Genomic DNA, 27,939 nt, shown 5'->3' on the forward strand with positions numbered 1-27,939 from the left:
AAAACAGGCCTTTAATTTGTTAAGAAGAGATTAACAAAGATAATGTTCTTAGACAACAGCATCTGAGCACATACTTATTACACTGTTTGTCCAAACTCAAAATTTGGCCCATAACCTTAACAGCATGGCATCTAAGTGTAGCTAAACAGTCTTGAAATAAAAGTAGGGTAATATATCATATAGAGAATAACTTAAATATTCTTTGTTTAAATAAATAACATTTAAAATTTTATAATAGGTTACAGGAAAATGAATTAGGTTTCAGTACCAACATAACATTTCTTTCCCACAAGCATTCAAGTGGTCTCTAAGCTCCACCCCCAACATATAAACACATATCTTTTTGCAGCAGAAGGAAACAAACACAATTATATGCAATTTCTAATATTCACTCGTCACCAAACTGAAAAGGAAAAGGTGTTTCATGTGCACAATCATACTAGTGGAAAAATTGTTACTTAATATTCAGGTTACTTACAGATTTGTTGTCCAGCCTGCAAGATCTCCACTGTCCATGATAAGGTGATTTCCATCCAAGAGCCCAGGGGGGCTACTAGAGAAGGCAGGTGTTGGAGACTGGGAAGAAAGAGAATCTATGCTCCCAGTTGGGGTGTCTTCTCTGGGAAAGCTGTGACTGTCAGCTAGAAGAGAGAGCACAAGTCAGAAGGATACCCAAGGAATCTTCTCACAAGCCAAAGCACCTGCTTTGGTGATAATGTCCTGAAATATACATGAGAAGAAACCTTACTGTCCTATCTTCACTGGATATTTTGTAGGACAAGCAATCTCCCAGTATTTTCCCAAAAGGTATCACTGCACAGTTTCCCCCATTTTTATCACCAGGCTATCTTCACAACACAATGTATTCCCAGTGCTTTCTGCAGCATGTGTTTTCTGTGAACAAAATGCTAAATTTTGGGGGGATATTTTTAGACAAAGGCATCACTTCAGATAAGAAAATAGTTTAGGCTATACACATTTGCTTGTCTCTCTAAAAACACAGTCTCTAAAGATAACGTAATACCCATTTGAGGATTGCTCTCAAGTACCACAAGCACAATCTTACCAAACATGAAACACTGACATTTAGAAAGGTCAGAATAAGCAGGAGATTTCTAACAAACACACAATATCCAAGAATGTTACACCTTTTTAATGGTGTTACTTTTAAGGGAACTCATCGTATTTTGATCTACTATTCATTTTCACAGGCTACTCTTAGAATATCATCATTCAGATAAGATTGATTGAGAAAACATTAAAGGAACACCAATCCTATCCCAAGGACAGTAAGATAAAGTTACCAGTGTGTCACAGCACTCACTGCAAACCATGCTGACACATCTAGCCAAACAGCACGTTCTCCACTGAAAAACTAACCTTCACCCACATAGCTTTTCCCTTCCAAACTTTCATTTAAACATCTTATAAATTCTAAAAGAGGTGTACAAAATGAGGATGTTTGTAAACAACAAAGTATCTAGGACAGATAAACCAGCAGTCTCAAATGGGGCCTGTGGTTGTTCTCAAAATACTAATATTTAACTGTTATAAGGGCCATTTCCAGACACCCTTTACAAGGTTCCCTGCATCCTTTCTTCCGTCCATCCTGCTCCCATTAGCACTCGTGACCATGGCCCACAGGCCTGCCAAATAACATCATCACAAAAGTCTAGAGTGGATTAGATATCATTGACGCCACAGTCTTTCTAAAAGAGTTCTGCTCACTTAGGGACAAAAGATTTGGGGCAAAAAAATGAACAACCAAGTCCTAACACATCACAATAATATGATCACAAGCTGTTAAAGTATCATGTTTACTTAACAACCTGTATCTCCTGTGTACAGTAATATACAAGATGAAGTCCTGTACAATGTTACTTTCCAATTCTAAACAAATTAGCATCTGCTCAATGAAAAATTGAGCTTAATTCTACTTCATCGAGGTAAGCAGTAGTGTTGCATTGATTTCTTTAATTTATTATTTTTTTAAATTAATTAAAAGTGCAACAATAAATAACATGGACAATGGAAAGCCACCCTCACTGGATAAAAATCCTTCTCGCAACTTTATTACTGCCTCAACCAGCTCAATTCCTTCTGCTTCAAAAGCAGAAAATTAGTAAAGCACTCGCCTGCTTCCCCAGCCATCTCAAACTCACCCCCTCCCAGCAGCTCTCAGAGAACAACTTCCCTAGAGAGTAAAATGACATACAACTAAAAACAGTGAAATGATAAAAGTCATCATCTGGAAATTTCTCCCTAAGCAGCTGCTAATTTAAGGATCTAAATTAGCCCATAGTAACAAAGTGTGATAAGCTCTGAGGAGGAGAATGTTAACCTGGGAATGTGAGTCACTTTTACTGTGGCCCAATCCTGCTCAACTCACACCTCCCCACTGCACCCAGGACACGATGCTGCCGCTCACATTTACATGACATGACATGAGAATTGTAGGAGTGTCAGGTAAAAACTAATTAATTACATCTCGTTTGCAGATGTATGTGTCACAATGATAAACATCTGAGAGATTAGACAGCGATACTGCAACCTGACTTCATAAATTCCTTAAAACTAGACTTAAGTCCTTTTAATTAATCATAATTTATTTTCAAAGTAGTACTATTAAGACAACCAAGACTGTCAAACTACATACACTACCAGAAGGCCACATTTACCACAACCATTCACTTAGCATCACTAAAACACAGTAGAAATCTGTATTAATCTGTTCATTAATATTATGAATATGACCAACTCACCGCACCTCCCTACAGAAAGCAGAGGATTTTCCATTGAATTGTTTCTCAGAACACATAGAAAAAGTAAAAAAATATTAAACGTTTCAGTCACGCACAGCAGAGTCAGCATTGGAGACTGTAGTACACAGGCAATTACATCTGACATTATCATAAATTAAACTGTGTGTTAAATCTTTCCTCAAATTTTACTTCTTCCTTCCTGAGCCAGTGTTTTCTCACAGTCAGTACTGCATTGCACTCTCAAGACTAAGATTGGGTTTACAACACTAAAAACAAATCAAGTATTTAAACAGGAAAATGCCTGCTAAATTCTAAACACCCTCTAAAAACGTGTACAAAGACACTTCACATTTCTGATTTCTTCAATTATCTCCTTTTGTAAAGCAAAACAATATTTTTACTGAGGAAGAGGCAATTGTGTATAACTGAAAAACAGATGACTAATGACCACCTAGCACATTTTCATTATTAAAAACAATATATGCTCAAAATCTAAGTCTTGGAAATACGGGGTCATTGCTATGATTTCAACATTACAAAGAGATTTCATCCTTTTTGTTGGTGCCAAAAGTTCTGCTAACTTCAGAAATTATAGTAACACCTGTACATGGCAGAGGCCATAGAACTGTGTCTCATTATCTCTTCATTAAGCTTAATAACCTGCTTTTGATTAATGCTCATCTTATGTTGGGCCAAACTGCATCTTCCAAATAATCATTGTCTGCAGACTTCAGCAGATGATAAAATGAATGGAGAATCAATTGGCTGCTAATTAATATACTTGCCAACAATTACCTTCACTTTGTTAGGTTTTATTTTCAGGCATGACCCATTTAATATGCATTGCTAATTATTATATTATCTCTCATATCCAGTTTTTGTGTTGTGTGAAGGTATTTAAACGATCTCCTTTTTAAGTTTAACACTGAATCTCTTACTGTAAGGGATTTTGTAGCTTTGGAATCATGCATCTGTTCTATAAACCTGTTCTATAAACCAGTATTTTTTCTGAAGAGCATACATAAGATATGATTCTATGATTTTTTATTGTAGTCCCACAAGAACCACATTAAGCGTTAAGCTCCACCACTAACTCTTATTCATCAATCCCCTATTTGTACTTCCAAGGCTAGCACTTTTTTTTGCCATTGCTTTAAATGAATACTACGATGAGCTGATTGCCCACCATGAGCAACAGACTTAGAGTCACCATTTCTTAGGATGTAGTGCTTTTATTTGTATGGGTGCGTCTTAGCACATGAACACAACTCCTCCTTGACTACCTTTGTCATTATTTGCAATTCCTCCACGTGTAAATATATCATCAAGGATTTGTATTTACCTTTCTAAATACTGCTACTCCATTAGCATTCCTCCAGTTTCTTCCCACTTATTCAGCAAGCGACAAGATGTCTTCAAAATTAACAGTGCCAAGCTATGCAACCCCTTGACCAGAGAGCTTTTTTAGGACAAGTTAGGTGGCTTTGCATTATTCAAAGTATTCACCTAACAAAAGGCCTGCCTGTGAACATTTCTGTTTGATGTTGCTGATCCTAAATCCCATATCGATTATCATGGCTAAGTTCCTTCAAACGCTTCTTCAAAACCTGTAAGATACAGTGACTGCTAGCTATTTCTTCTTTTTATCCCCCTGCCCTCTTCCTGTGTTTTGCTTTGTAGAGCCAGTAAAGGTCCTAAACTGCTGGAGATTAAAAAGCCTTTTAAGTTTTTACAATCTTTGTTTGTTAAAGTGTGTGTTAAGGACATTGCTGGAATTGAAACAGCTTTATGGGTTTCATCATACCTCAGAATTCAGGGACTCCTAATATTGATAGTCTAATATTTTTTTACTGTTTCTCTCCTCTGACTCCTCTTTACCTCCAACATTGTTCTCCAGTGAACAGCATTGTCAGGTTTCCCACTTCTATGAAAAGGCTGAATGCCACATTGGACTGACAGGTCCTTTCGAAGAGGAGCTCCAGAAACTTCCTATTCTTTTCTAACCACTTGAATTCTAATGAGCTCTTACATTATAAAACAGGCAAGATGTGATTTCCTTTAAAGCTCATTTATATTATTCTTTGAGCATACAGTTTGGTGTTCTTGGTGCCATCATTTTCTCCTTCTAAAAATGGCAAATCTTTTTTCTCTCCTGTTACACCCATCTTTGGGTGCCAAGGAGTGCCAGAACAGATGAAGGACATGAGGGTTCTCAGTGTAAAAGCAGTAAATCTGTATGACATCTCACAAGTTTTTGTCAACACTCCAGCCATCAGCTCTTCACCTTTTCTTCTTCATAATTGTGGAAAGGCTCTGAGTGCCTTCAGCTTGGCCATCTTTCTAGAGTTGCCATCAAGCTGCTTCTACAATTCATCTCCCCATCCTACACAAATAGGTGTAAGATCCAATTCTACTCTCAAGAGAGTTAAAACTTGTTTCATATTCTCACCACCTTTTGCATACTATTTAAATTTTTTGACTGCTCCGATCCTTTTAAACTGTCATGTAAATTATCTTCTTGTTTCACTGATCTAATCACAACACTCATCCAAGCCTTTGAGCTTTCACTGTGCCTCTGCAACAGATACCTGTGCTTTGCCTTTATGGCTGTTCATGGTTCAGACCAGCCCTATCCAGAAAATTAGATAGCTTAGGCTGATCCTAACAATTTACTGGTGTGTCTAACTGGTACTACTTACCATTCAGTTTCTAACCCAAATCTCTTCCCTCCCTCCCCACCTCCCCACCTCTTGACACCCTTTCTCATAATGACAAATCCCCACAAAGTAAGTGAGTAGCTGTATAGACTAAGACCTACCTCATCCAGCTTTTCTCTAGCAAATGTGTAACCCTCAGTTCCTTCTCCCTTTTGTCTGGATGAGCCTCAGATAATAAAGACTCTCAGATCCTCCATACCAGAAATCTGAACTCAGCTTTTACCTAACTGAACATGACATGCCTCCCCGTCGCCTTTTTTTCTCCTTTTTCCATCTGGCTAGTCTAAGAATATTTTTTGTTGGCATCCAAAGTTGAAAAAAAAAAAACCCTGAAATACTTTGGCAGTGTCAATAATCAGATCCTTACTTTACTCTGAGAATCCTAAATAAGAAAAAACATTTGTAATAAGAACTACGACAAGCAGAGAGCTAACACTTTTAGTTACTTGCTTAGGTGACAGAGTTGCCTTTCAACTTAAGTAAACTAATGAATTACATGCTTTAATGTTAAAAGCAAGACTAATCTTTAACGTCAACATTACAACTAACACCTATAGTTTAAGGGTAGCCAGAGAATTAAAACAGTTTATGAAAATGACTGTTTCTGGAGTAAGTGAGAAATACTTATGACTGTTTCTGTTGAGATACATAGAATAGGCAGAACAGAACTGTCATACAGGTTTTAAGTGGTCATCACATACACAAATCATGGTAAAATAAGAGGATAAGAACCTATGTCTAATTCCACTTTGACACAGTCAAACAAGGGACTATGGAGAGAGTTCCTGAGGAGAGTGGATTAAAGATGATGCAAAATCCCCATTACCATCTTCAAGCTTGACATTTTTTGCATCACGAGACAGGGAAGCAGCAGCTGCACTGCTGTGCAGCCACCCATCCTCCCCCATCAACATCACAGCTGCATCCAGTCCTGTGATAACAAACATTCGTTCACCACAAATAGCTAACTTCCCACAATAATACAGAAGTTAACCAAGTAGAAAGTAGCTCTGCCTTTATATTAGTTTGTGGGTATGTATTATGTTTTCTTTTTAATAGGAATCTCATAGATTAATATCATCTACCAAGCAAGAACTTAGTTCCATGTGCTAGAGCTTCAGCATTCACAGAAAACAAGCACGAAAAACATAACAAAAGTTAAGTTGCCTCACACAGTTAATAAATCTTGAAATGATCCCAGGAAACAACATACCACTCTGGAAAGGATTCAGCCATTCCTGGAAAGCTAGAAGTAACTCCATTAGAGAAAGCTTTTTGTGACAGTCAGTGTGATTAGAGGGACCCTGCAATCAAAAATAGCCTTTTCTAGATGCAGGGCTGCACCCTTTGTTCACTGTTTACAGTACAATTCATCCTGTGGTAATCACACCAAACACCAGGTAAACTCAGACATTCTTCTACTCCTTCAAATTTTTAAAGTTTTCTGTTAATGAAGCCAAGTTATCTATTCCTGAGAAAATTAATAAACTGTGTACTTTTGTTTAACACACCACCAAAACTGGTCAATTGTTTATTACTCACCTTCAGACCACAGAAATTGTGCTATTTAAACACATTTCCAAATCAAGGTGAAAGTCTGATTGAAAGCTAATAGTGACCTATTCTTTGGTTAAAAAATAATCATAGATAATGCTAGAACTAAACAACAGAGTTACTTCACTGCTCCTGAATAATGGGTATTTCGGAGGGCAGATTCTTGCAAATGCTCAGAAAAATAGATTTGTATCACTGCATTTCATTATCAAAAGGTACCCGTTACTACCCTCAATGTGCAGCAAATCCTTTGCACTGCAGCACTGCCTCAGTAGGCAGTCAGTTCTTACATAAATCTAGACATCACAGCCTCATACAGCCCGGAGCCAGTGCAGCTTTCGTGGAGCAAATGGACAGCAGACAGCCCACATACCCATCAGTTTCGTGCTGCCTTGAAGAACACACACAGTAAGAATCAGATCTCCACGCCAGCTATTTTTTTCTCTCAGACAAAATAATTGCCACAATTATTAGAGTTGACTACAGTTTTTCCTAGATAAAGACCAACTTTGATATATTTCTCAGATTTGCGCATGTACCAGCATGTGTATCTTGGGTACAAAGGAGCTTTCCTGTAGAAAGATTGTTTTTTCCAACTCCATAATGATTCAAATACGTCAGAAAAAGAAGGAAGCTGCACTAGACAGAATTTGCCTCAAGACTGACTGACGCAACTCAAGAATAGTATCCAGAAAGGTGGGTGTTTGAGCTGGGGTTTGGAAAGGCAAAGAAATGTGCTCATCTGCAAGTTACTTAGGGGCAAGTGGGGTCTGGGGACCATGCCCCTGCCCTGTCCTCCTTCTTTTTCACAATATTTTTGTTTATTTCTAAAACGCAAAGTTCAATTTCAAACAAGCATCTTTCTAGATATACACTTACCCTGTATTATTAAGCAACTAACCTGTAAAAATTAAGCAATTATTTCAAAAAATACCTCCCTTACTGCAGGTCATCTCTCAGAATTCAGGAGAAATACTGCTTGGATTATTTTACATCAATAGAATCCCAAAGATACATTGCCTTTTGCTGAGCAAGCTAAAACTAAAATGGGTAAAGAATCCCAATTTATTCCTCAAGCTGTGGAAAAACCACTTCAAGACGGAACCACTGATATGATGTTGGGGTGCTAAATTATATCACATAATTAAATTTTGAAACACAACAGAAATCAGATACAAGCATGCAGAGGGGTTCCTCTTTTGATTTGTGTTACACCATGATAACAACAGCAGTATCAAAACTTTAAGATTATTCATTTTTTTACCAGAGCTTGCTTGGCAGGAAACCACATATGACCTCCAGCCTTACCAGGCTGGCCAGATGCCACAAAATTTCATAGCTGAAAAATGCAATGATGAACTGAAGCCACTTCCTGAAAACTCTGACAGACTGTCCCACTGCCTTCATAGTTTTTTCGTAGCACTGAGCATTTTGGGTTTCCACCAGTCCAGACAACATTAACCTATGGTCCAGCCCGGTATTGAAACACACCAACAAAACAGCTCTAGTCTAATCAATGAGAATAAGAACTGTGAAAAACCAGAGCAGATCAAAAAGGGGTACAATCACCAGGGCTAAGAGTTCCCTAATTCAGCAGCACCTCTTAAATGACATCAAAAACTCCCAAGTCCATGAAAATATTCTTCCACGTTTCCTTGTCTGTTTTGCTGGCAATTCAGCCACCAATGACGTTGAAAATGTGTCTGTAAGGGTCCTTCCACCCCCAAAAGGTAAGATGTTCAAAAACTCTTTCCCTGAGCTGTCAAACAGAGATAATGTCATGCTGTTTTCTCCTCTTCTCGTGTATTTAGATTGCTTCACTGGCAATTACTTCCTATGGCTTATTAAAAGAAGACATTTCTTACCAATAATTCCACAACCCACGGAGGTACTTGGATAATGACAAAGACTAACTGCTACCACACTGGTTACATGATGGGTCTCTTATAAATAAGCCACTCTGAAACATTTCCAATATGCTACTGACACCTGGCTGTGCCTCCTTCCTCGTTTTGTTCACCTCTCTCCTTTTGCCCTGTGACTTCAACAGAGGAATGAAGGAAGCAGGATGCCTATGGCTTACTAAAAAAAAAAACCACAACAACTGGAAACAAGCTAAGAAGCCATTAAGAAAATTTTGTCAGCTCTTTCAACTAAACATCCAGGTGACATGTTTGTTGAGGAACCTCCTAATTTCCCCACTGGTCATTTAAAATGGAGCAATTAGGAAGATAGACTTTGCTACTCCAATGTAGTTAAGTCAATATTGTCTTCCATGCCTGGATTCTTCTACCACTATCCATGAGGTCTCTGAAGCTAATTTGCTTGGCCCCAGTCATGTAGTCTTAGATGAGTCTTGCAATCCTAGCCAAGCCAGTCCCCACTACTGTTACTTCTGTGTGATATCCCCTAAGTACACTTTCAATCTCCCTCTTGGTTCAGCAACTCGCAAGAACAGTGGGAAGGAAAGAAGTGGTAGTAACATGATTCACCTTGCACTGAGTGCAACTTTCAAAAGAAGAAAACAGAAAATAAGAGAGAAAAAGAAGAGCAAATAAGACAGAGACTTCCAGAAGCTAATGGTAGAACACAAATACGTCTTTTTCTGACTGAATGAAAAACACTGATGGAGGGGAACAAAACAGGAAGAGGAATATTCTCTAACTTGCATATCAGCCTTCCAGGAAGTTCATCAGCTCTCTCCTGCAAGATCTTCTCTGCTATTCTTGTCACCAGTGAAGGGGAGCAAGAGTGCCCACATGAGGAAACACCTAATTCAGTGAAATACACACTCTCATCCATAAGAAAGTGACTGGAGAGCTGAACAGCTACAAGTCTTTGTTTTACTTATACTCTTGTGTGCTGCCGGGTGAGAGAATTTTCTTTAACCAACAGAGGTTGGCCAGGGCACAGCTGGCACTCAGCAAAGATACATCAGTGACTTCCATGCCTGGGATTAATGGCTTTTAGCATGCCAAATTGGCCTTCTTACAGTATTATGTGCCCCTGCATGTCTGTGTGCAGAAGGTAGAGAATTAAAGAGATGAAGGATTATTACAGGAGATCAGAGGTTTTTAATAATGTCTGGCCTCAAGGAAAGACTGACCCATTCTCCTGAACTCCTTGCTCTTTCTTTTAATTCAGATTTTAGTTTAAAGTCTATTTAAGTTCTCTTTCCCTGCCCCTCTGACTCCTGTTCTATGCATGTGTGTGAACACGTGGATGTGTTTACTTTGAACATTTCTACAGCCTCTAGATTTCATACACTGAAAGCAGACAAGCACTAGCAATGATACTAAGGCAATTCTCACACCAACCATGAAGATCTGACACACCTCATTCTAAAAGATGTGAAATTTAGATGTTTACTACATCATGACACTTAAATTTGATTTTTGATAACTGTGCAGCAAGTAGGCTGCAGCAAGTAGACTACTCACAGGGATAACAATGGCCAGACAATGTATATTGTGTATACAAAGTATGGACCCAGATTATTTCAAACCTCCAAGAAAATAAGTACCTTGTATGGGCCCAAAACTTTCCAAGCAGAAGTCGATTATCTGATAGGAAAGTAGGCCTCTATACATACCCACTATTACATAAGAAAAAGCTTCACCTTTACTGACAGTAGCTCAAAAGCGCTTTTAAATTTGTATAGCACTCATCCTACTCGGAGCCATCAGGTGGAAAAAGCTGTGATAGATCACATAGAATCATAGGAACTATTCTTGCAGCAAGACGAAATACAAACTGTCTTAAATCTACATGGCAAACAGCAGTCATCCTGCCTGATCTCCCCCTCATGACTAACATTGCTGCACTTATTTTGTGACAGCGTAGCTGTGTTCTGCTCAGCTGTTAACAATAGCTTTGTAAGCAAGTGTTGCAAGCCCTTATGGCTTTTTGATATGTCTATGTAGCTGCTTTTCTTTCCATTTCCCCTACTATGTGCCAGGTTACAGAAACACTTCCAAGCAGCAGATTCAGAAATAGAAAGAGTTCAAGGCCAGGTTTCACACCTGCAACCTTGCAGCTCTGGGCTGTTCCAGCCCTGAAGACCAGTCTCATTATAAATCCAAGGCTTTCTCTAACATCCCGGGTTTATGTTCAGTAATTCCAAATGAAGTTTATGATTTTTTTACCTATGTGTTTGGGGCAGGAAGCAATGGGAGGAGAAGGGAAAGGGACCATTGCATGGAAGCCACGTAGCCATTACATGTATCATGTTTTATTTTGATGAAGTAATTCAATTGAATTCATGCAAATTAATTTATCTCCCAAATTAAGATGTCGTCTCACTCCAATTCCCACAAAAAAATCAAAACCAGCAACTCCTATTCAACACTAACATTTCATTTATACTTATGCTACCCTGAATACTTCAAGGGTAATATAAGTTAGCACAAAGTTTTAAAGGCTTAAGTAGCAGTTCTAATTCTTATTCCTTTTAGAATTCTTGACAAATATCTGCTTTCCAAATCACTATAAATACAGTATTTCATTTACAGCAGCAACAGAAAGCTAACAGAAACACCCTATACGAGTTCCAGAGTGGGGGGACTGGTCATAAATGCCTTAAAAACAGAACAACACAGCCCAGCTCCCCACACGATGCTATTGTGCTGTGTCCATGTATGTGCCAATGAGAAACTTTGACTCCTAAAGTGTATTCAAATAGAATAAGGTATCAGCAAGCATTGTGGCTTAAAAAGTATATTTTGGTTTGTTTAGAAAACAAGTTGTTCTCTAGTCGGACAAATTGCTACACCAGACCCATTTTTTGACTCCAGGTGTGATTTATGCAACCTGTGCTGATTCTCTGTTCATCTTGGATGGACTGCATTATTCTGCCTACCTTACCCAGGACTTTTCTCCCCATGTTGTTCTAGTAGCCCTGCAAAATAGTTTAATAATCTCTAAGTCTCTGGCACTGAAAAAAATTGCATGAAACAACCAAACAGAAAAACCAAAACAGAACCCCCCCAAAAAAAAAAAACAAACCTGTTTATTTTGCTACAAGATGAGAAAGGTATACAAATTTTAAATAAAATTGTAAGAGAACAAAACTTTATTTCTGCATTGCCCTCTAGAAGAAATATAAACAGAGCTCTCTTCTGATATATATTGACTGTCCAAATGGAAAATAAAGACCCAACGACATTTTTAGAAGAACAGGATAAACATCTCCCTGTTCAAGCTAATAGTCCTTCCCTCTCTGCATAGAGAGACAGAGAGAGAATGAAAAGTCATTTGTATATAGCTGACACTGTAAGCCACGGGAGTTTCTGCATTGCTACTTAATTCACCTAAAATTCATTCAGATAATGAGAGGGGGGAAGAAAAAAGCAATTTCCAGAAATAGAAAAAAAAGAAAAACCAAACCAAAAAAATCCCAACAACAAAACCAAAAACCAAATCCCATGTCTTCATTTTAGAAGACTAGAAAGCTCTGGAAATGATCCTAATGTAAATCTCAGACAAATCTGCAATTTTCTGAAACAAGAACTTTGGATTTAGGCCATGTATGAAAGCAGCTCAGAGTTCCCCATTAGGTCTAGTTCTACTTGAGACACTGGGATGTCAAAAAACTTCAGAGTGAAAATTTAGTAACTGGCTTACCACAGAGGAAAGAAGTTGAAAGAAAAACAGACAGTATCATCTGTGACTTGGTCTTTCAGGAAATGAAGATCCTTATGGTAGTAAATACAACACTTGAATTGTTTGCAAATAGGTTTAATCATCTCATTTCCGTGTACAAGGAAGGAAAATCTATGTGTTATCAGAATTCAGTACAGCTAATTACTAGAAGGCAAAATAAAGATTTTTATCAAACATAGTGTGTGTTCTTCAGCTATTATATCTATCAATATTTATGTCACTTACAGCTCTTTCTGGGTGGTTGCTGCATACATTTTGTGTGCAGTCAAGAAGCTTCTCGAGTGCAAACGTGCTTTTAAAAAGAAACCTGGCCTGAACTCTGCATTTCCAATTCAAGCAGTGGATTCTGAAGCCTGTTAACTCCCTGGAGCAGCTGATAGCTAAAGACTTGTTTCCGCTTTTCTAACAATTTCCTGGTTTGCATAACAATCCTAAAAGAAACACACTCAAGAAGTTTTCCAGCACAGAGATATTTTTTTCTCCAACATACTTCTAGTTTCAAGGCATAGAGAATATTTATATACAATTACAATAACTTTGGAGATACATTTGTCTACAAATATATTTACGCATAAATATGTATCAGCTGCTTGTTTAAAACAAGATTATGATAATTTTGCCATATCCAGGAAATACAAAACACTGGCTTGTGCCTGGTGCTTAACTCATGCCATTGTGAATAAAGAGGGGGGGGAGGGAAGGGGTTTAATGTTTAATTTCCTGTTAAAAACACACACAGGATAAAAATCTTCCAAAGAGCAGTTATAAAACATGCATTTGTTAGCCAAGAAACTAGGTAAATATGGAATGAAGCCCAGGCTCACTTTTATTCCTTCCCCCCCTCTCCAAAGAACAAAGTAACTGAAGGCCACGAAGCGTATTTGGAGGCACTGAGCTCTACTCAGTGACTAGATAATTCATGAGCCTGGATGATTTACAGACCCTGTATCCACTGGGGTAGTTCTTCAGACCGTGCAATGACACAGCTGGGCTCAGGGTACTGCATACTGCATGCATATGGCACACGTGCCAAACAGCCTCTGTCCTAACTGCTTCCCACCTCACTGACAAAACTATCTGCCTAAACACAAATAATATGAGCATCAGCCTGCAGTCAGGACCTACCAACAGCCAGTTTCTAGCAACAACAGACTGAGAACACTGGTACCTTCAGCAGCAGCTTCAGAGACTAGAAAGGACATTTTTTTCCACAGTTACAAGGGGAAATATTATCATCAGATCCCACTGAAATTTTACCTGTAGCAATTCAGCCTTGATCACAGTTTTACCACGTATAATGACATATTGGGTTATTCTGCAATTCACCCCACTAGAATTCCCAGACAAGTACCAAAGTTCTGTATGATATATAACTATTACAGCCTTTAACAATCCCAGTTTTTCTCTTTGTCAAGATGCCCGAATTAGACAAGAATATGGACTGAATTTAGGAGAAATTGAACTTTTATAACCGTTTTCAACAGTAATACTGTATTTTTGGCTCTTAAAATAAATTAATCCATCAAATACTTTCTGCCCACTGTGTTTGGGTCACAGCTGTGTTGGGAGGTCCTCAGTGCACACCTTGCACCATGGAATTGGAGTAGTTCTGGTACTTCTTGCGATCTGGTGGGATTCACATTCAAATTTAAATGTGAACAGCTCTGTGAGTGGCTTCAATTTTGTTTTGTTTTTCAAATGAGGATAAATTTATTATTGTAGATATAGCTCAACAGCTTTCTTAGCTTTAGGTAGCATATTATTCAAATTAACACAGCTTAAGCTTTTTAAGTAGATACACCTTAAACATCTTCTAGTCAAGGTATTTAGTTTCATATTTCATGCAAGAAAGGCACAGAGATTATGTATCTCTCTGGTGAATTAAATGCAATGGCAGGAATGCTGAATTTCTTGCTGACTCTTTGTAAAACTGGCTTTGAGAGTATAAACAGTCCTGAGTTTATTTCTAAAACCTGCACTTAACATCTGTTGTAGGTATTTGTGCTCTTTCCTCACAAAATCCAAAACTGTTGACCACCAATTTAATGACAGTTCACCAGTGAATCTCATACTGCAGCATGAGTTCAAAATCTTCCTGTTTATTTCCACTTGCTGTAACTGGACTTTGTGCCCCTGATCCCATGGTTCTTCATGTGAAAAGAAATTCACTAAAAACATTAGGAGAGAGAAAGGGAATAGGGTGGAGAAAATCCATAACACAAAATGAGCCCTGACTTGCCTCCTCAGTACTGTACGTACCCCCAAGCAATGATATTTCAGGAAAATGATTATGTTTCTGGCCAACAGTCAGAATACATAAGATGTTATACACCCTTTGCCTCACTGTATGTTGCTGCTGCAGACTCCATGCAAAAGCAAGACTGTTGTTTGGTTTTTTTCCCCCATTGCTTCTCAACAGTAAGGCAAGTTGACAAGTATTTACTGCTAGTTACAGCAAGGTATTAAAGATTCAAGTGAAGCAGTGGTATTCTCCAGTGCAGTGGTGACCTGAGCCTTTAATCCAGATGAATTTAACTGTAAAGTGCATTAGCTCTTCTCATAAAAGATTTGCTTTAATTTTAGTTCTCTCTCCATTTATCTTATGGCTGTGTAATCTTCAGTAGAGGTCAAAGAGATTTCCCCAAAGAAACAAGAGCTGCTTCTTTTTTAGAGGAGAAAAGCATATTTAAGACAGTTCGTCCTTCTTTTAAACATATGTCACAGGACAGTACTCCCTGCTCTCCTTTCTCTGGAGCTCTCCTTGCTTCTTTGCATGTTCCAAAGCAATTAAACAAGCATGCATGTGCATGCACACATGTATACAAATTGAAACATGAAATGAAAACACCTTCTGTAGATAGGATACACAGCCCATCTGATGCAAGGACCGAAATTATTACTAACATCTTACCATCATCCAACTCAAGACAGAGATTGTAAACAGCCAGAGGCCTCTTAATACGTTGTCCTTGTCTTCTTGACTGCCTTGGTGGGGCATTTGGAGGAGATACTGACATAGAGATTGGCTCAGGGAAAGTGGTATCAGGCAGGGTTTTGAAAATCTGCAATCAAGAACACAAAGGGTGTTAATTATTTATCATGAAGAGCAACCTGTGTAATGCAACTGTAAACCATTATCAAACAACATTTGTTTTGGATTTCATTCAAAGCAGACAGGAGCCAAAAAATCCATTCCTTCAAGTTTGGGAGTATGCCGTGGGTTTTTAATGAGTGCTTTTAAAATAAATAAATAAGTAGATAAATAAAATAACCAAGAGCACTGTCTACACATTAACCAAGCTGCCAGTCAGTTAATTCAAAGACAAAATATTTGCAGCCACATTTACCAGCCAGGATGGAGGGGAAGGAGAAAAAGAAGGATACTAACTTTAGGAACCAGTAACCAAAAAGCTTCATAGCTTTAGCTAGAACTTACGATTTTGCCAGAATATCAATTTTAATTTTCAAAACTTGTGATATCATTTTATCAGCCATTTTAATTAAGGAAAACACCATACTCTCTAAGAGAGCAAGGGGAAAATTTTGTGGGCAGGGGTTTGTAGTGAGAAATACCATAGTAACAAAACGTGAGAATTTATTCAGTTAACTATTGCATATTGAGACAAATTTATATTAAATGCTGACATCCACAAAGATCCATACAAAAAAGGATTGCATTTCTTGTCATCATTTTATCTTTTGAGCCATGACCCTTAGCACATCACCACTCCACACAAAATACCATGTCATTTCTCTCTGAATGAATTAACCAGCAACACTGGTTTGCTGTACCTGATAGCACCTTTACTTTAACTGACACATACAGTCTAATGATGCTGATTTACTTGTAGAAAACCATCAGTATGCTCATGTGCAATTTAACAGCAGCCTTTTACAAGTGATCATGGCAGATTCACACGAACAAACTAACTTAATATGTATTTCATCAAAGACAAAGCAGTAGATTAAGAAAAACACAAACAGAAGCTGTATAAGAAAATCCCTGTGTCTGTATGGCACCTCACAACATGGTAATATAGCAAGATATAATGAAATATTATATGATGTTCTTGTAATCTGCAACTTTACATTATAATATTTACTATAAGGATATATGACAAAGAGGAGAGTTGCAATGAATCTTTGAAGGAGAAGCTTTTCATGAAGTAGAAATTCATGTGGAAAGTATAAAGAGACAACACAGATAACACATTTTTGGATTATCACAGCACATGTCAGGTGCAGTATGAAGCTAAAAGCCAGCCAGGCTCTGTACAGGTGAGAAAAAAGTGCCATAAGCATCCTGTACTAACGCACTCAAGACATCATGTTAAAAGTGCTAGAAACTCTGAATGCCATCATATCCTGGCCTGTTAACCCTGAATATCAACGTGAAGGAATAAGATGACCCAAGAACCCACATACATGCTGACTTACTGCTACTTAATCATCATTCTTGTTCTGGCAGGTACAAAGTAATCAAGAAATCCCACTTTCCATGAAAACTATGGAAAAGTTAGCATACTCCCAAAGCTGGGCAGCAGTGGGCAAGAAGCCTCTATACAGTGTTCAAAGAAAACCAGCAGTGAAAATACTACCTTCCTTCCCAATAAATGAATGTTGTTGTGCAGGAGGTAAAATGATGTCATTTGAAGTTCCCCATACCAGCATTAAGAAAACTGTCTCTCGTTCCTTCACATGCCTATGAACAAGGGATTACGAGAGTGCGCCAAAATAGCGCAAGGAACTCTCTAAAAACAAAATGTTTACAAAGAAGAAAGGAAACAGTCCAACCTGGTTCTCCCCAGGACAGACTCAGCAGCACTCTCAGGCAGTGACAAAGCTCTAATTGTGCTCAGAGTTCTAAAGCCATTTCTTAAAACATGATGCAATATATAATAACGAAATCTAATGTGCACCTACATGGCACTTGGCTAACAGTACCACACTGCCCCCTTATGTGTAAATACAAGGCTAGATTGAGCAGTTTTAGGGATAAATATTTGCTTCTGAAAAATTCAGAAATACTAAAACTTTAAATGCCATCTTTTCCACGGACTAAGTGTTGCATTTGGGCTCTCTGGCAAAAAACTCTCTGCCAAGAGGTTTCAGCATGTTGTTTACTATGTCACATTCCGCAGCTGTGTTTATTTGCACAGCCTTATCCACAGATCTCTGCTGAAATTAATGATGGTGAGAAGAACAAGTATTCCCCAGGAGTACTTTACAAGAGATGAGCTTTCTTGTATGAACTTAGGTGACTCGCACAGGTTGCAGTGAAGTTCTTCAGTGCTTTTTACTTGTCTCTCACAAATAATGCAATATACCCCTCCAAAAGTATTTAGCATAAGAAACTAAGAGTCAGAAAAGCAGAAGACAAAAAGACTTTTTGCTCTTTCAAGCAGTTCATAGCTGTGTTTATCCATACTTTGGTATTTTCATTTTGTCTTTTTAGTAGGAAAATCCAGTCCAGCCCAGCCATAACTAGGCCTATTTTTTTCAGTAGCAGAAATCTCTTTCTATTGCAGGCCAAAGCCTCAGCAGGTACCAGTTTTGCAAAGGTGAGCATCTGAAAAGCAAGCAGAACATCAGCCTCTGCCTTAAGAAGTGCACATACAGCATTCAGCTTCTCTTTCTTGCTTCATTTTCATTTAAATAGGCAAGCACTTTTCATCATTCCTTGGATATTTGTCTGCTGCATTGACAGACTCACTGTAAGGTCTGCCTGGGAATGGGGGGATAGAGACCTGCTTTATTTCAGCAGTGGGAAGAAAAGTCTTTTGGTTTTATTAAAATTTGCTTTTAGCCTTATTAATTATTTAAATGTCACTGAAATATAAACGTTTCACAGCTAATAAAAGATACCTGTTGCCAGAAGCCCACTGTGTATGCACAGAAGACTGAATTCAAAATCATACACACGCAATACGAGCACCTGAAATGGTACCAATGTTGTGTGTTGACTGACTAGCACAGAAGCATGGGACCACAGATGACCAACTTTCAGAGAACCTGCTTGCACTGCAGATGCATGGCGAGGCAATCACACATATCCAACACAAGGGAAACCCTCTCACGGAAGAACAGGATTGCAACGTGCTATTTAATAAATGATCTTTTTGCTACTCAAAAAAAAACCCCTCCCTTAAAGTCAGATCCACCATCATCACTCATCTGGACTGCAGAAATTACCAAAGCTCAGATTAATGCCTGTTATATGCCAAGAACAAAGTCCACTCATTGAATTACATCACTCAAGAAACAATAAAAATATACTAAACCAACCTCAAAGTTTAAAAGATTTCACAGTCACATCCAATGTTACAGTTTTTGAGACTGTGGCCAAACTGCCTTAGATTTATAGACTATCAGTTCTCTACAAATCAGTTCTTAAAAGCACTGGCATCCTGCTATCGACCTAACTAGGGGCAAACTCAGAAGGTAAGTGTAACAATTTAAATCTGGGAGAAGACTAACACATGTAGCACTCAAAATTTTAATCAAGCAACAAATCCAACAGTTAGTTGGATGAGTTAGTCAGTCCCAGTTAGTCCACTATTATAAGTGGTTCTTTAGGTCTAACCTTACATGAAAGCAGAACCTCAAAGTGCACACTGACTGAAGTGGTGGATTAGTGTCCAAACCTGCAGTAAAGATTAAGCTTTTGTGGAGCAATTTAAAACACAGGTAAGTTTGACCTATTTCTGTCTATTCAGTAGTATAAAATGCATATTGGGACTAAACAAACCACAAACCATCTTGGATATACTGCGCTAATAACAGCTCTGTCTAGAGCTGTGAGCCCAAGACCATCCCTATATATAACCATTCCAATTCCTAAATATGTGTCCCACAAAGTCTATGGCAGCATTTCTAGAGAGTAATGAGCCAAATTCAACATATTATCGTACTGTATTCTACCAGCAGATCCACATGGCAGCAGCCCAAGGAATTTTGCCAGATTCCCCTTAATCTGCAACAACAGCGTTGGACTCTAGATCCTGAGCTCTTACTAGAGATGATTTTAGATATTCAAAAAACCCATGGCTGGGAGGATTTAACTTGGCCTATTCCACAAGTTTATGACTAGATGTATAGTTGTACATGGAAATGTAGATTAGATTCTGCTGCTACAAGAGAATACTGATCTGTTCTTTCTAGTCTCAAGCAGAACTAATTAATGATTTTCAGTATGTTTGCCAGGAATCACTTTAGGAAAAGACCCAGACATCAGGTCATCTCTGTCTGCTTTGTTTCACTGGGGTAATTAAAATTTCCTCTAAAAATCAGTGGGAGGCAAACAGCAAGGACAGAGTGGGATGAAAAAGAGGGGAGAAAAAACTGGAGGTTTAGTAATAGAGCTAATGAGGATAAACTTATAAAAAAATCATTAACAGCTTAAAGCTGTACCATGATTTTGTTGCAAAACAAAACCCCTATGACTCCCGTAACACCTGCCATACAGGACATGAATCTATTTCCTTTGAAGATACAAACACAGATCAGAGTACCAGAAGTCACTGTCTAATGCAAAGGAGGCAAGAATGTGCAAGGTCATTCCAAATTCTTTGAAATTTGGCTAGTGGTTTAGCCTCCACTACTACAGTCATATGTTTTAGAAGACTGTATTTCTCAAGACAAGAACAACATCCATTCAGGTTTTTATTTGGGTTATTTCCCTTCAATACAGACTTGATTTGCCACTGGTAAGGAAAAGAAACACATAGACACTTCAACTAATGTTTATTGAACATTATAAGACACCTTTCACCTAGGCCACATATACTGCTCTGCCCCTATACACTTTATGGCTAGGTATTCCTTGCATTTCCATGACAACTGGCTATAATATATGCTGATCAAAGAATATTTTATAAGTTAGCTAATAGGATAGAGCAAGAGAAACTTATCACCATGGTCTTTCCTTGACTTAGCTTCTTTTCAACATAATGCAAACCCAATTCAGGTTAAACCCAGCAATCTGTACAAAACCAAAAACCAGATATCTATACCAGAGAGAAAAATGCTCAGAAAAAGAGGTCAACTGACTTCGTGGTTCACAGTGTGCTCTTACTCTGATAAATTTTATAAGCTTTTTTTCCCTGTAAGATAATGAAGACAGTGGTTGCACCAGTCTTTTTTTCACTTCCTGCAAACATAAAGCAACAATGTATTTTATGTCAAATTATAATTTTACTATTGATATAGGCATTTCAGGAATTAAAAGGTGAAACTAAGCATTGTAAAATACATTGCAGTAGCTCAGCCACTATTATTACCACTAACCACTAATTGTACACTGATTGTAATCCATTTTTTAACAATAAAAACCACATTCAATAAGAGAACAGTTCTAGGGTTTTTATTCCCTATTTGAATGGATTACAGAAGCTAATGGGAGGTATTAAAAGTTTAACAATATTAGAAATTACAAAATATCAACTTCTAGAGAGCTAGGACAAAATTTTTATTTCAAAACTGATTTCTGCACCAATTCTAACAATTTTATAAAACTTCTAGAGTACTGAAATCTCTAAAAAAAATAATCCTTTGTCACTGTAGTTTCTTACTGTTTTACATTTTTACTTTACTATGGACAATATTAGATCAACCTGCTGCATTTCCGGTTTTAGTCGACATGATCTTTTTTTTTTCTGGTTCTCAAACAAATGATTCAATAAATAAAAAAAGACATGTCCCAGAAATTCTTGACATCTAAATAGAATCTGTGTTCAGTGTGAAAAATACAATGAAGTTGATTATTTCTAAAAATTAATTCAATATTTTAAAAATCTTTACAAAATTTTCAATAAAAATTATCAAAAATTTAATTAGAATTCTTAAACAACTTGCCTCCCTCCAAGGTGTGTCCACCCTAATACAGGTGTGCCTGCCTCAAATTAGTTATCCTGACTTTTGCACTTCAGCACCCATACACTGGAAAATATGACTTGCTGTGCCCTGGCTTATATGAGATTGCAGAGGACGCAGATTTTCTGAGGCTTTGGATTTTGAGGCTTGAATTCCACGACAAACCACAAAAAAACTTTGCACAATATTCACAACCACTATATTGGGAGGAGGGGAGCACAGAATCAGATCCAGAGTGAAAGCTCCCTGAAGCCAAGTCTCTAGAGGGCCACCAACAAGAAAGCATCAATAATGCTCTTGATGTTGCCTGGCACACACTGTTGGATTACAGTGCAACAGGGGAGGCAGCCTGGAAAGTAACCAGGTATAAGTCAACACTAGGAACAGGAAACATCTCCTTGGCTGTGAGCCAGACCACAGAGCTCAATAAAGAAAACTTACATCCATCCAAGGCAGCCTTTTCTTCATTACAAAGATATCATTTGCTGAGACCATCTGCCTAACAGCCTGACTACCCCTAACTAAATGAAATATTGTCTATAGGAATTTCTGGACACTGGGAATCTCAATCTCCTACTGAGATTGGAGTATCTCCTATCTGCTCTTCTTATACAAAAACTACAGATCTGGACAATCTGCAAACTACAAGAGTGACCAAAGAACTGAAGGAATTTTCAGACAAACCTGATGTATCCATAGACTCTAATAGCCACTCATTTTCCCTGGCTACCTTGAACCGTGTAGTTCACATTTGAGATTTAATGAAGAAACTAAACAGCCTGCAAAACATGACATTACAGTCTGGAGGACAGCTGTGAAAGGCTGGAAGGAAAAAACATACCAAGGTCAAAAACGTGTGTCCTTTGATCGCTGTCGAATTATGAGTTTGTTGACTCAGCCTTTCTAAAAGTAGCACTCCTGATACAAAGACTGCAGCTCCCCCTGTATCACATCTCCCTCCACCTTTTAACAATTCATGAGAAGAACACTCCTGATGGCAGCCCATTTACTGCTGTCAACCAAACCATTTTATTCATTGAGGGAAATGAGAGAGTTAACCATATTACCAGGCTTGGAATACTTACACATTTGTCCACTGCACCAGCAGGAACACCAGATTCACCTTCTCTTCTATGCTCACCTACTCTAACTCACACCAAGGAGAGTACTCTAAAAAGGTTGTCTTTTCCTATTACACATAATAGCTATGTGTATCTTGTGGAGTTACAGGAACTACTTAAAATAACAGAAAAATGCCTAAACATTAAAATATTGAACACTCAATCTCATTACCTAGCTTTCTAAAACATAACATATCCCTAAATAGAAAATAATGCAGAAGAAGAACGTTTGCAGTATCTTCTCTTACAAAGAGTATGAGGAGTCCTGAGAAGATAAAAGATGGCACTTGGAAACCTAAGTCAGGACCCAGCAAAAGCAGCAACCATGGCCAAACACAGCACAGGTAAACATGATCTCCCCTTCATTTGTAAGAAATATAAATATATAAACATATATACAGTGTGTGCCTACACACACACAAACACAACTAAATATATATCCACAACTAGTTCTCTACAAATTTTATAAACTGTCATTGTCATGGCTAGGCTTCGCGAACGAAGATTTGGGAAGGGCTCTACCCACTATTCTTGCAAGCGCGTTGGTGGCTAAAAAGGCCAATACGAGAAAGGCAAGTCCGGTTACAAAAGACACAGCAGAAAGACTCCTTAGATGGTATATTCTGCAAGGACTCCTTAGATGGTATATTCTGCAAGGAAATTTTATAAACAGAAATATAAATAATGATATATTGAGAACAAAAACCTACATCTGACCCCTTGTCATTGAGCAAAGCATCAGAATGAAATGACAAGATCTTCAAGATCTTTGCAAATAACACTGTTCCAACTGTAGCCAACCACATAGCCTCACTAGCACCTTCTTTTCTTCACAGATTTCCTTGCTGCCATTACATGGATTTGTCCATAATTGCTTTGTACATTATTTTCTGCTCTTTGTTCTTGTTAAAATACATTTTTTTACCTTACATTATGACTCCACGGTCTTTGGAGGCAAAGAACATACTTGTTCTATTGTATGTCTAAATGAAGTACTGATGCTTTACTAGTCTAAGTGGCATGCACACAAAAATAGTGGAAGTAAAGTATTATCAGCTGACTGCCACATATCGTTTATACAAAAATCTGTTTAATGGTTTGAAATACACTAACCTTTCTGGTAAGGCAACAGCTTACCAGAATTCTAAAGAGTACATGCAAATACATAAGCACATATTGTACTATTATCCATTATCAATGATCATACACAATGACATTCAGGTCAGTTTGGCCACTATAAATAAAAATAAGTTTGTAAATTCAAAACTTCACTTGCCATTGAAAACTGTGATATGGTATAGTTCTCACATCACAGTTTCTGCATAAGAATTTACTTTTTAAACTCTTCAGAAGCACAACAACTCTTCCCTCTCCATGCCCCCTGCAACATTTTATAGAATATTTTCTTTGACTAACAAAATTTTATTTAAGAACACCCATTTCAGCAGTTTCCATAAGGACTTCTCCCTTGCTGCCTTCTCCTCCATCAAGACTGAAGCAAATATTAGTCAACTAATACTGAATTCCACTCCCTTATCATCCTTTCTGTTTACTTACTTGGGAACACTGCTTGTGGGCAGTGGAAGATGAGATCTGTATCACTTGGAAATTTCATATGAAGCTGAGGGAAGTTTCCCTAAATTAATCGGAAATAAGGGAAATCGAGAAATCAGAAATCTGTGTATTATTTGTAGCACAGCACCTCAGCAGACCTATTCTATCCCTGAGAACATGACTTTTTTTTAATTTTATTTATTAATCTAATATGGTTTCTCACAGTACATGTTTTGTTTCTGTTGGACCAGTCTAACAGCATACCAATCCAGGTATTGATCCAGACTCCTTCTAATGTCATCAACTGCAGTCACAAACGTGAGTAGAGATTTGATATACAGTCTCCTTACTATGCATAAACTACATTAAGATTTAGAAAACTCTAGTCTTTTAAACAAACAAACAAAAAAATGCAGTCAGTTTACCAGACCACACGTGTGTGTGTCTCACATGGAAGGGCTTTTTCCAATTCACAGGGCAGAGAAAGGGTTTAAAGAGCTTGCACACACTACAGTGGAATGAAAGCTGCTCTGACTCCTACCAGAATTTCTTTCTTGTGCCTGTTGCCCTTTCTGCTTCAGATTCAGCCAATCATTAAGGCATGTAATTAGAATTAAGTTCAGGCATAGTTCCAATGACACTTCTGATTAGTTACATGCTTCAAGTTTAGCACATGCTGAATAACTTCCTGAACTGAAGCTCACGTGTCTTTTCACAGACTCTACCCTAATGGAGATACTTTAATGTAATTTCCCTCCCCCCCCAAGTCAAAATGCTTGTTGACTTGAGAAACATTCAGCTTGGGGAGGTTTCAAATTGCTGCACCACAGCAAACCACCACAACTACACCACATTGCTTCTTGGTCCTCCTTTGCAGTCAAAGGCAAAGCAACAGGAAAGCTGAAACAAACCCTCTTCAGTACTTCTCATGTCCCTTTAGTGTGCCTTCAAAAGATCTGCTGTGTTACCAAAAAATAGCCTTCAGTTTACACGATGGCAGTGCCACTCTCCCCTAAAGCATTTACCTGCAGCAGAACTGCTTGATTGCCATGTGGAGACACCTGACTGTGCTGCTTCATACTCTATAACAAACAACTGACTACACCTGCTTCCATTTCTTCTCTTTCACCAATAGTGCATGTATTATGCACTGTAATACATTTTAAGACTAAAGATTTTTCAGGGATTACTACATGAAGTTGATGTTGGCTTAAGCGCTCAGTAGTATTAAATTCTTCTCTTCCCTTTAGTTAAAAAAAAAGAAAATCATAGAAGTGCCCAAAGTAAGAAAAATTAAAACATTTATTTTTCCTTTAAAAAATTCAACATAAAACTGTTTTGAGCAAATGAAAGCTAAAAGAAAGACATATTTTGTCTAAAGTACATAAAATATTTCCCCTTTATAAAAAGATTAATAGAAAAAAGTGTATCAGCCTTATATATAGGAACTACGGAGTTTTTCCGAATGAATGTCTTTGAGAACATTTTGCCCACAGGTTGTTTGAATTCTAGAAAAATGTATCTTTTACCAAATTTATTCCCTTTCATCAGACTCCGGCCTCTCAGTCTGCAGAAGGGACCTCTGTCTAGCCCCTCGTTTTTTAATTCTAATTTTCTTTCACTGTAATGTTCATCTTCTTTCTGTTTTTGTAATCTTGCTATTTGTACTCACTATTCTTTCCTCCCCCATATGCTGGTTTAAATATTCCAGTCCCACTGAGATTTTTATTCCAACCTCCTCCCTCATCTTCTTTCATTTCTTAGACTTTTTTTATCCTGGTGCGTTTTTTTTTCCTTCTTAAAATAATGTTCAGGGAATTGAGAAACCAAAATGGCTCACATTACCACTGAGACATCTTTACATGACAAATAAATAAGCCCTTTGAATAGTGACATTCATTTTCACAGGGTGCCAAAACATTATAACAAACAGCAAGATGAACATGTGCATGCTTTTCATGCTGCTGTGGAGTGGACCACCCTTCTTCCTCACTGTGAGTCAGAGAAAAGACCAGAAGAGCAGAGATGTCCAAGATTTCCGAACTGCAAAATCCTTGAGAAGAAAAATAAATTTAAACCCTTGAAACTCATGTTGGGGAGGCAGAGAAATCAGAACCTCTTTGGGGGGGGGCAAGTTGACTAATTAATTAGAGGATTACCTAAGGCCAAGATTGTCCCAAGCATTGCATGAGCACAGCTGAGCCTGTTACCTCAAAGCAAAACAAACACAATGATGAAACACAAACAGGAATTTCTTGAGGCTTTTTTAGTGAAGGGAAAGATACGGGACATAAAAATTAAGGGAGACCAGACAGACATGGTCAGGGAGCAGGGGACAAGACAGCCCAGTAGGAAACAACGCTGACATTAAAGACCTGCAAAGCAAAGGGAAACAAGAGTGCTGGTGCACACAGCCCAGTCAGCACAAAACATGAAAACTCCAGGCAAAACTATGGAATAATCAAACCTGAACGTGCTCCTGCTTTACATGGCATATCTGGCTGGCCCTCCCCTATAGCTATATGACAGCTCACAGGTCTAGTTTCCATCCGGACTGGCCTCGCTTCCACAGGTGGTTCTGAGGGTCCTGGGAAAATATTGTCTCAACTTGGGTCTAGTTTTTTTCCTTCTTTCAAAAGAGACATCTGCTTCTACAGCTCACCTTCTGACTGGACACTGAGAAATACTCTGCCTGGAGGAGACTTTTCCATAATCGACAAGAAAAAAAGATAAACAATTATTTCCCTGATGCTCTTCTATTCCCCTCCTAGTCTTAATCATTGTGCAATTCTAATACCATTTAATCAACACATCAGGCTGCATGATCTAGTTTCAGTATTCCAGTCTTGGCATTGGTCTGATTTTGCAAAACATGCCCTCCTCAACCTACCATACTTGGTTCACAGGCATGGTTTGGCAGTATGTATGCAGCCTGTAAACAAGGTGAGAGTGGTACTGACTGGTTTCCAGCCAGCAGGAAATAAATGCACATGCCAACAATGCTTTAAAAAAATCCACCCTAGCTTATTCACTAGGCATTATATTCTTATCTCATGGCAAGTCCTCATATTCAGGTTTCCACACAGAAACTGCATAAAAATTCTCTAATTAGAACCCAGCAAAGTGATGATAGTGGAATGACTGCACCAGGATTTCAAAGCTAGTTACCCAATTATGTCTCCCCCTAAAATTGAAAAGTGAATCTTGTTCAATAAAGCTATCCACATGAGACATAATGAACATTAATGGAATTTAAAAATATTTGAGGAATCATAACAATTTTTTACCATTTCGCCGACCGAGTTACTGTATTTAAACTAGAAACGCTGACAGCTATTGCATCTGCAGTTTAAAAGTTTGTTAGTCATTTCGTTTGCTATAGGGGAAAAGAAATGCCTCACTGCAGAGTACCAGAGCCATATTTATATATGCATGAAGTGTGAAGTGTTGCTTCAAGTCTGTTTGTGTCAGTGTACCTCCATCTTGACTCCCTCACCCTCCTACAATTCCAAACTTTGCTTCTATTAGCAGAAGCCGCTAAAAATTAGCAGAGGCGGAGCAGTGGCTGAATGAAATATTTTAAAGCATTTTAACCTACAGCTGGTGACTTTTCCTAGAACTTCGCTAGGGCAATAAATAAAATATCTAATGCAAGTCTCTCAGAAAGTCTGAAACACATAGAAATTCAAAATAGCAACA

At 38.1% G+C, this 27,939-nt stretch overlaps 1 protein-coding gene across 1 annotated transcript in view; it reads right to left on the reverse strand.

The window, feature by feature from the left end:
• Positions 1-27,939, reverse strand: part of ARHGAP10 (Rho GTPase activating protein 10) — a 145,573-nt gene that overhangs the window by 21,265 nt on the left and 96,369 nt on the right. The window contains exons 19-20 of the mRNA XM_027692742.1: positions 15,606-15,756; positions 479-641 (exon numbers count right to left, since the gene is read on the reverse strand). Of these exons, the coding sequence (XP_027548543.1) occupies positions 479-641; positions 15,606-15,756 (314 nt within the window). The remainder of the gene's footprint in view (positions 1-478; positions 642-15,605; positions 15,757-27,939) is intronic.

The sequence above is a fragment of the Neopelma chrysocephalum genome, unplaced genomic scaffold, assembly GCF_003984885.1.
Source record: "Neopelma chrysocephalum unplaced genomic scaffold, ASM398488v2 Primary Assembly neopelma1_88, whole genome shotgun sequence".
NCBI lineage: Eukaryota > Metazoa > Chordata > Aves > Passeriformes > Pipridae > Neopelma > Neopelma chrysocephalum.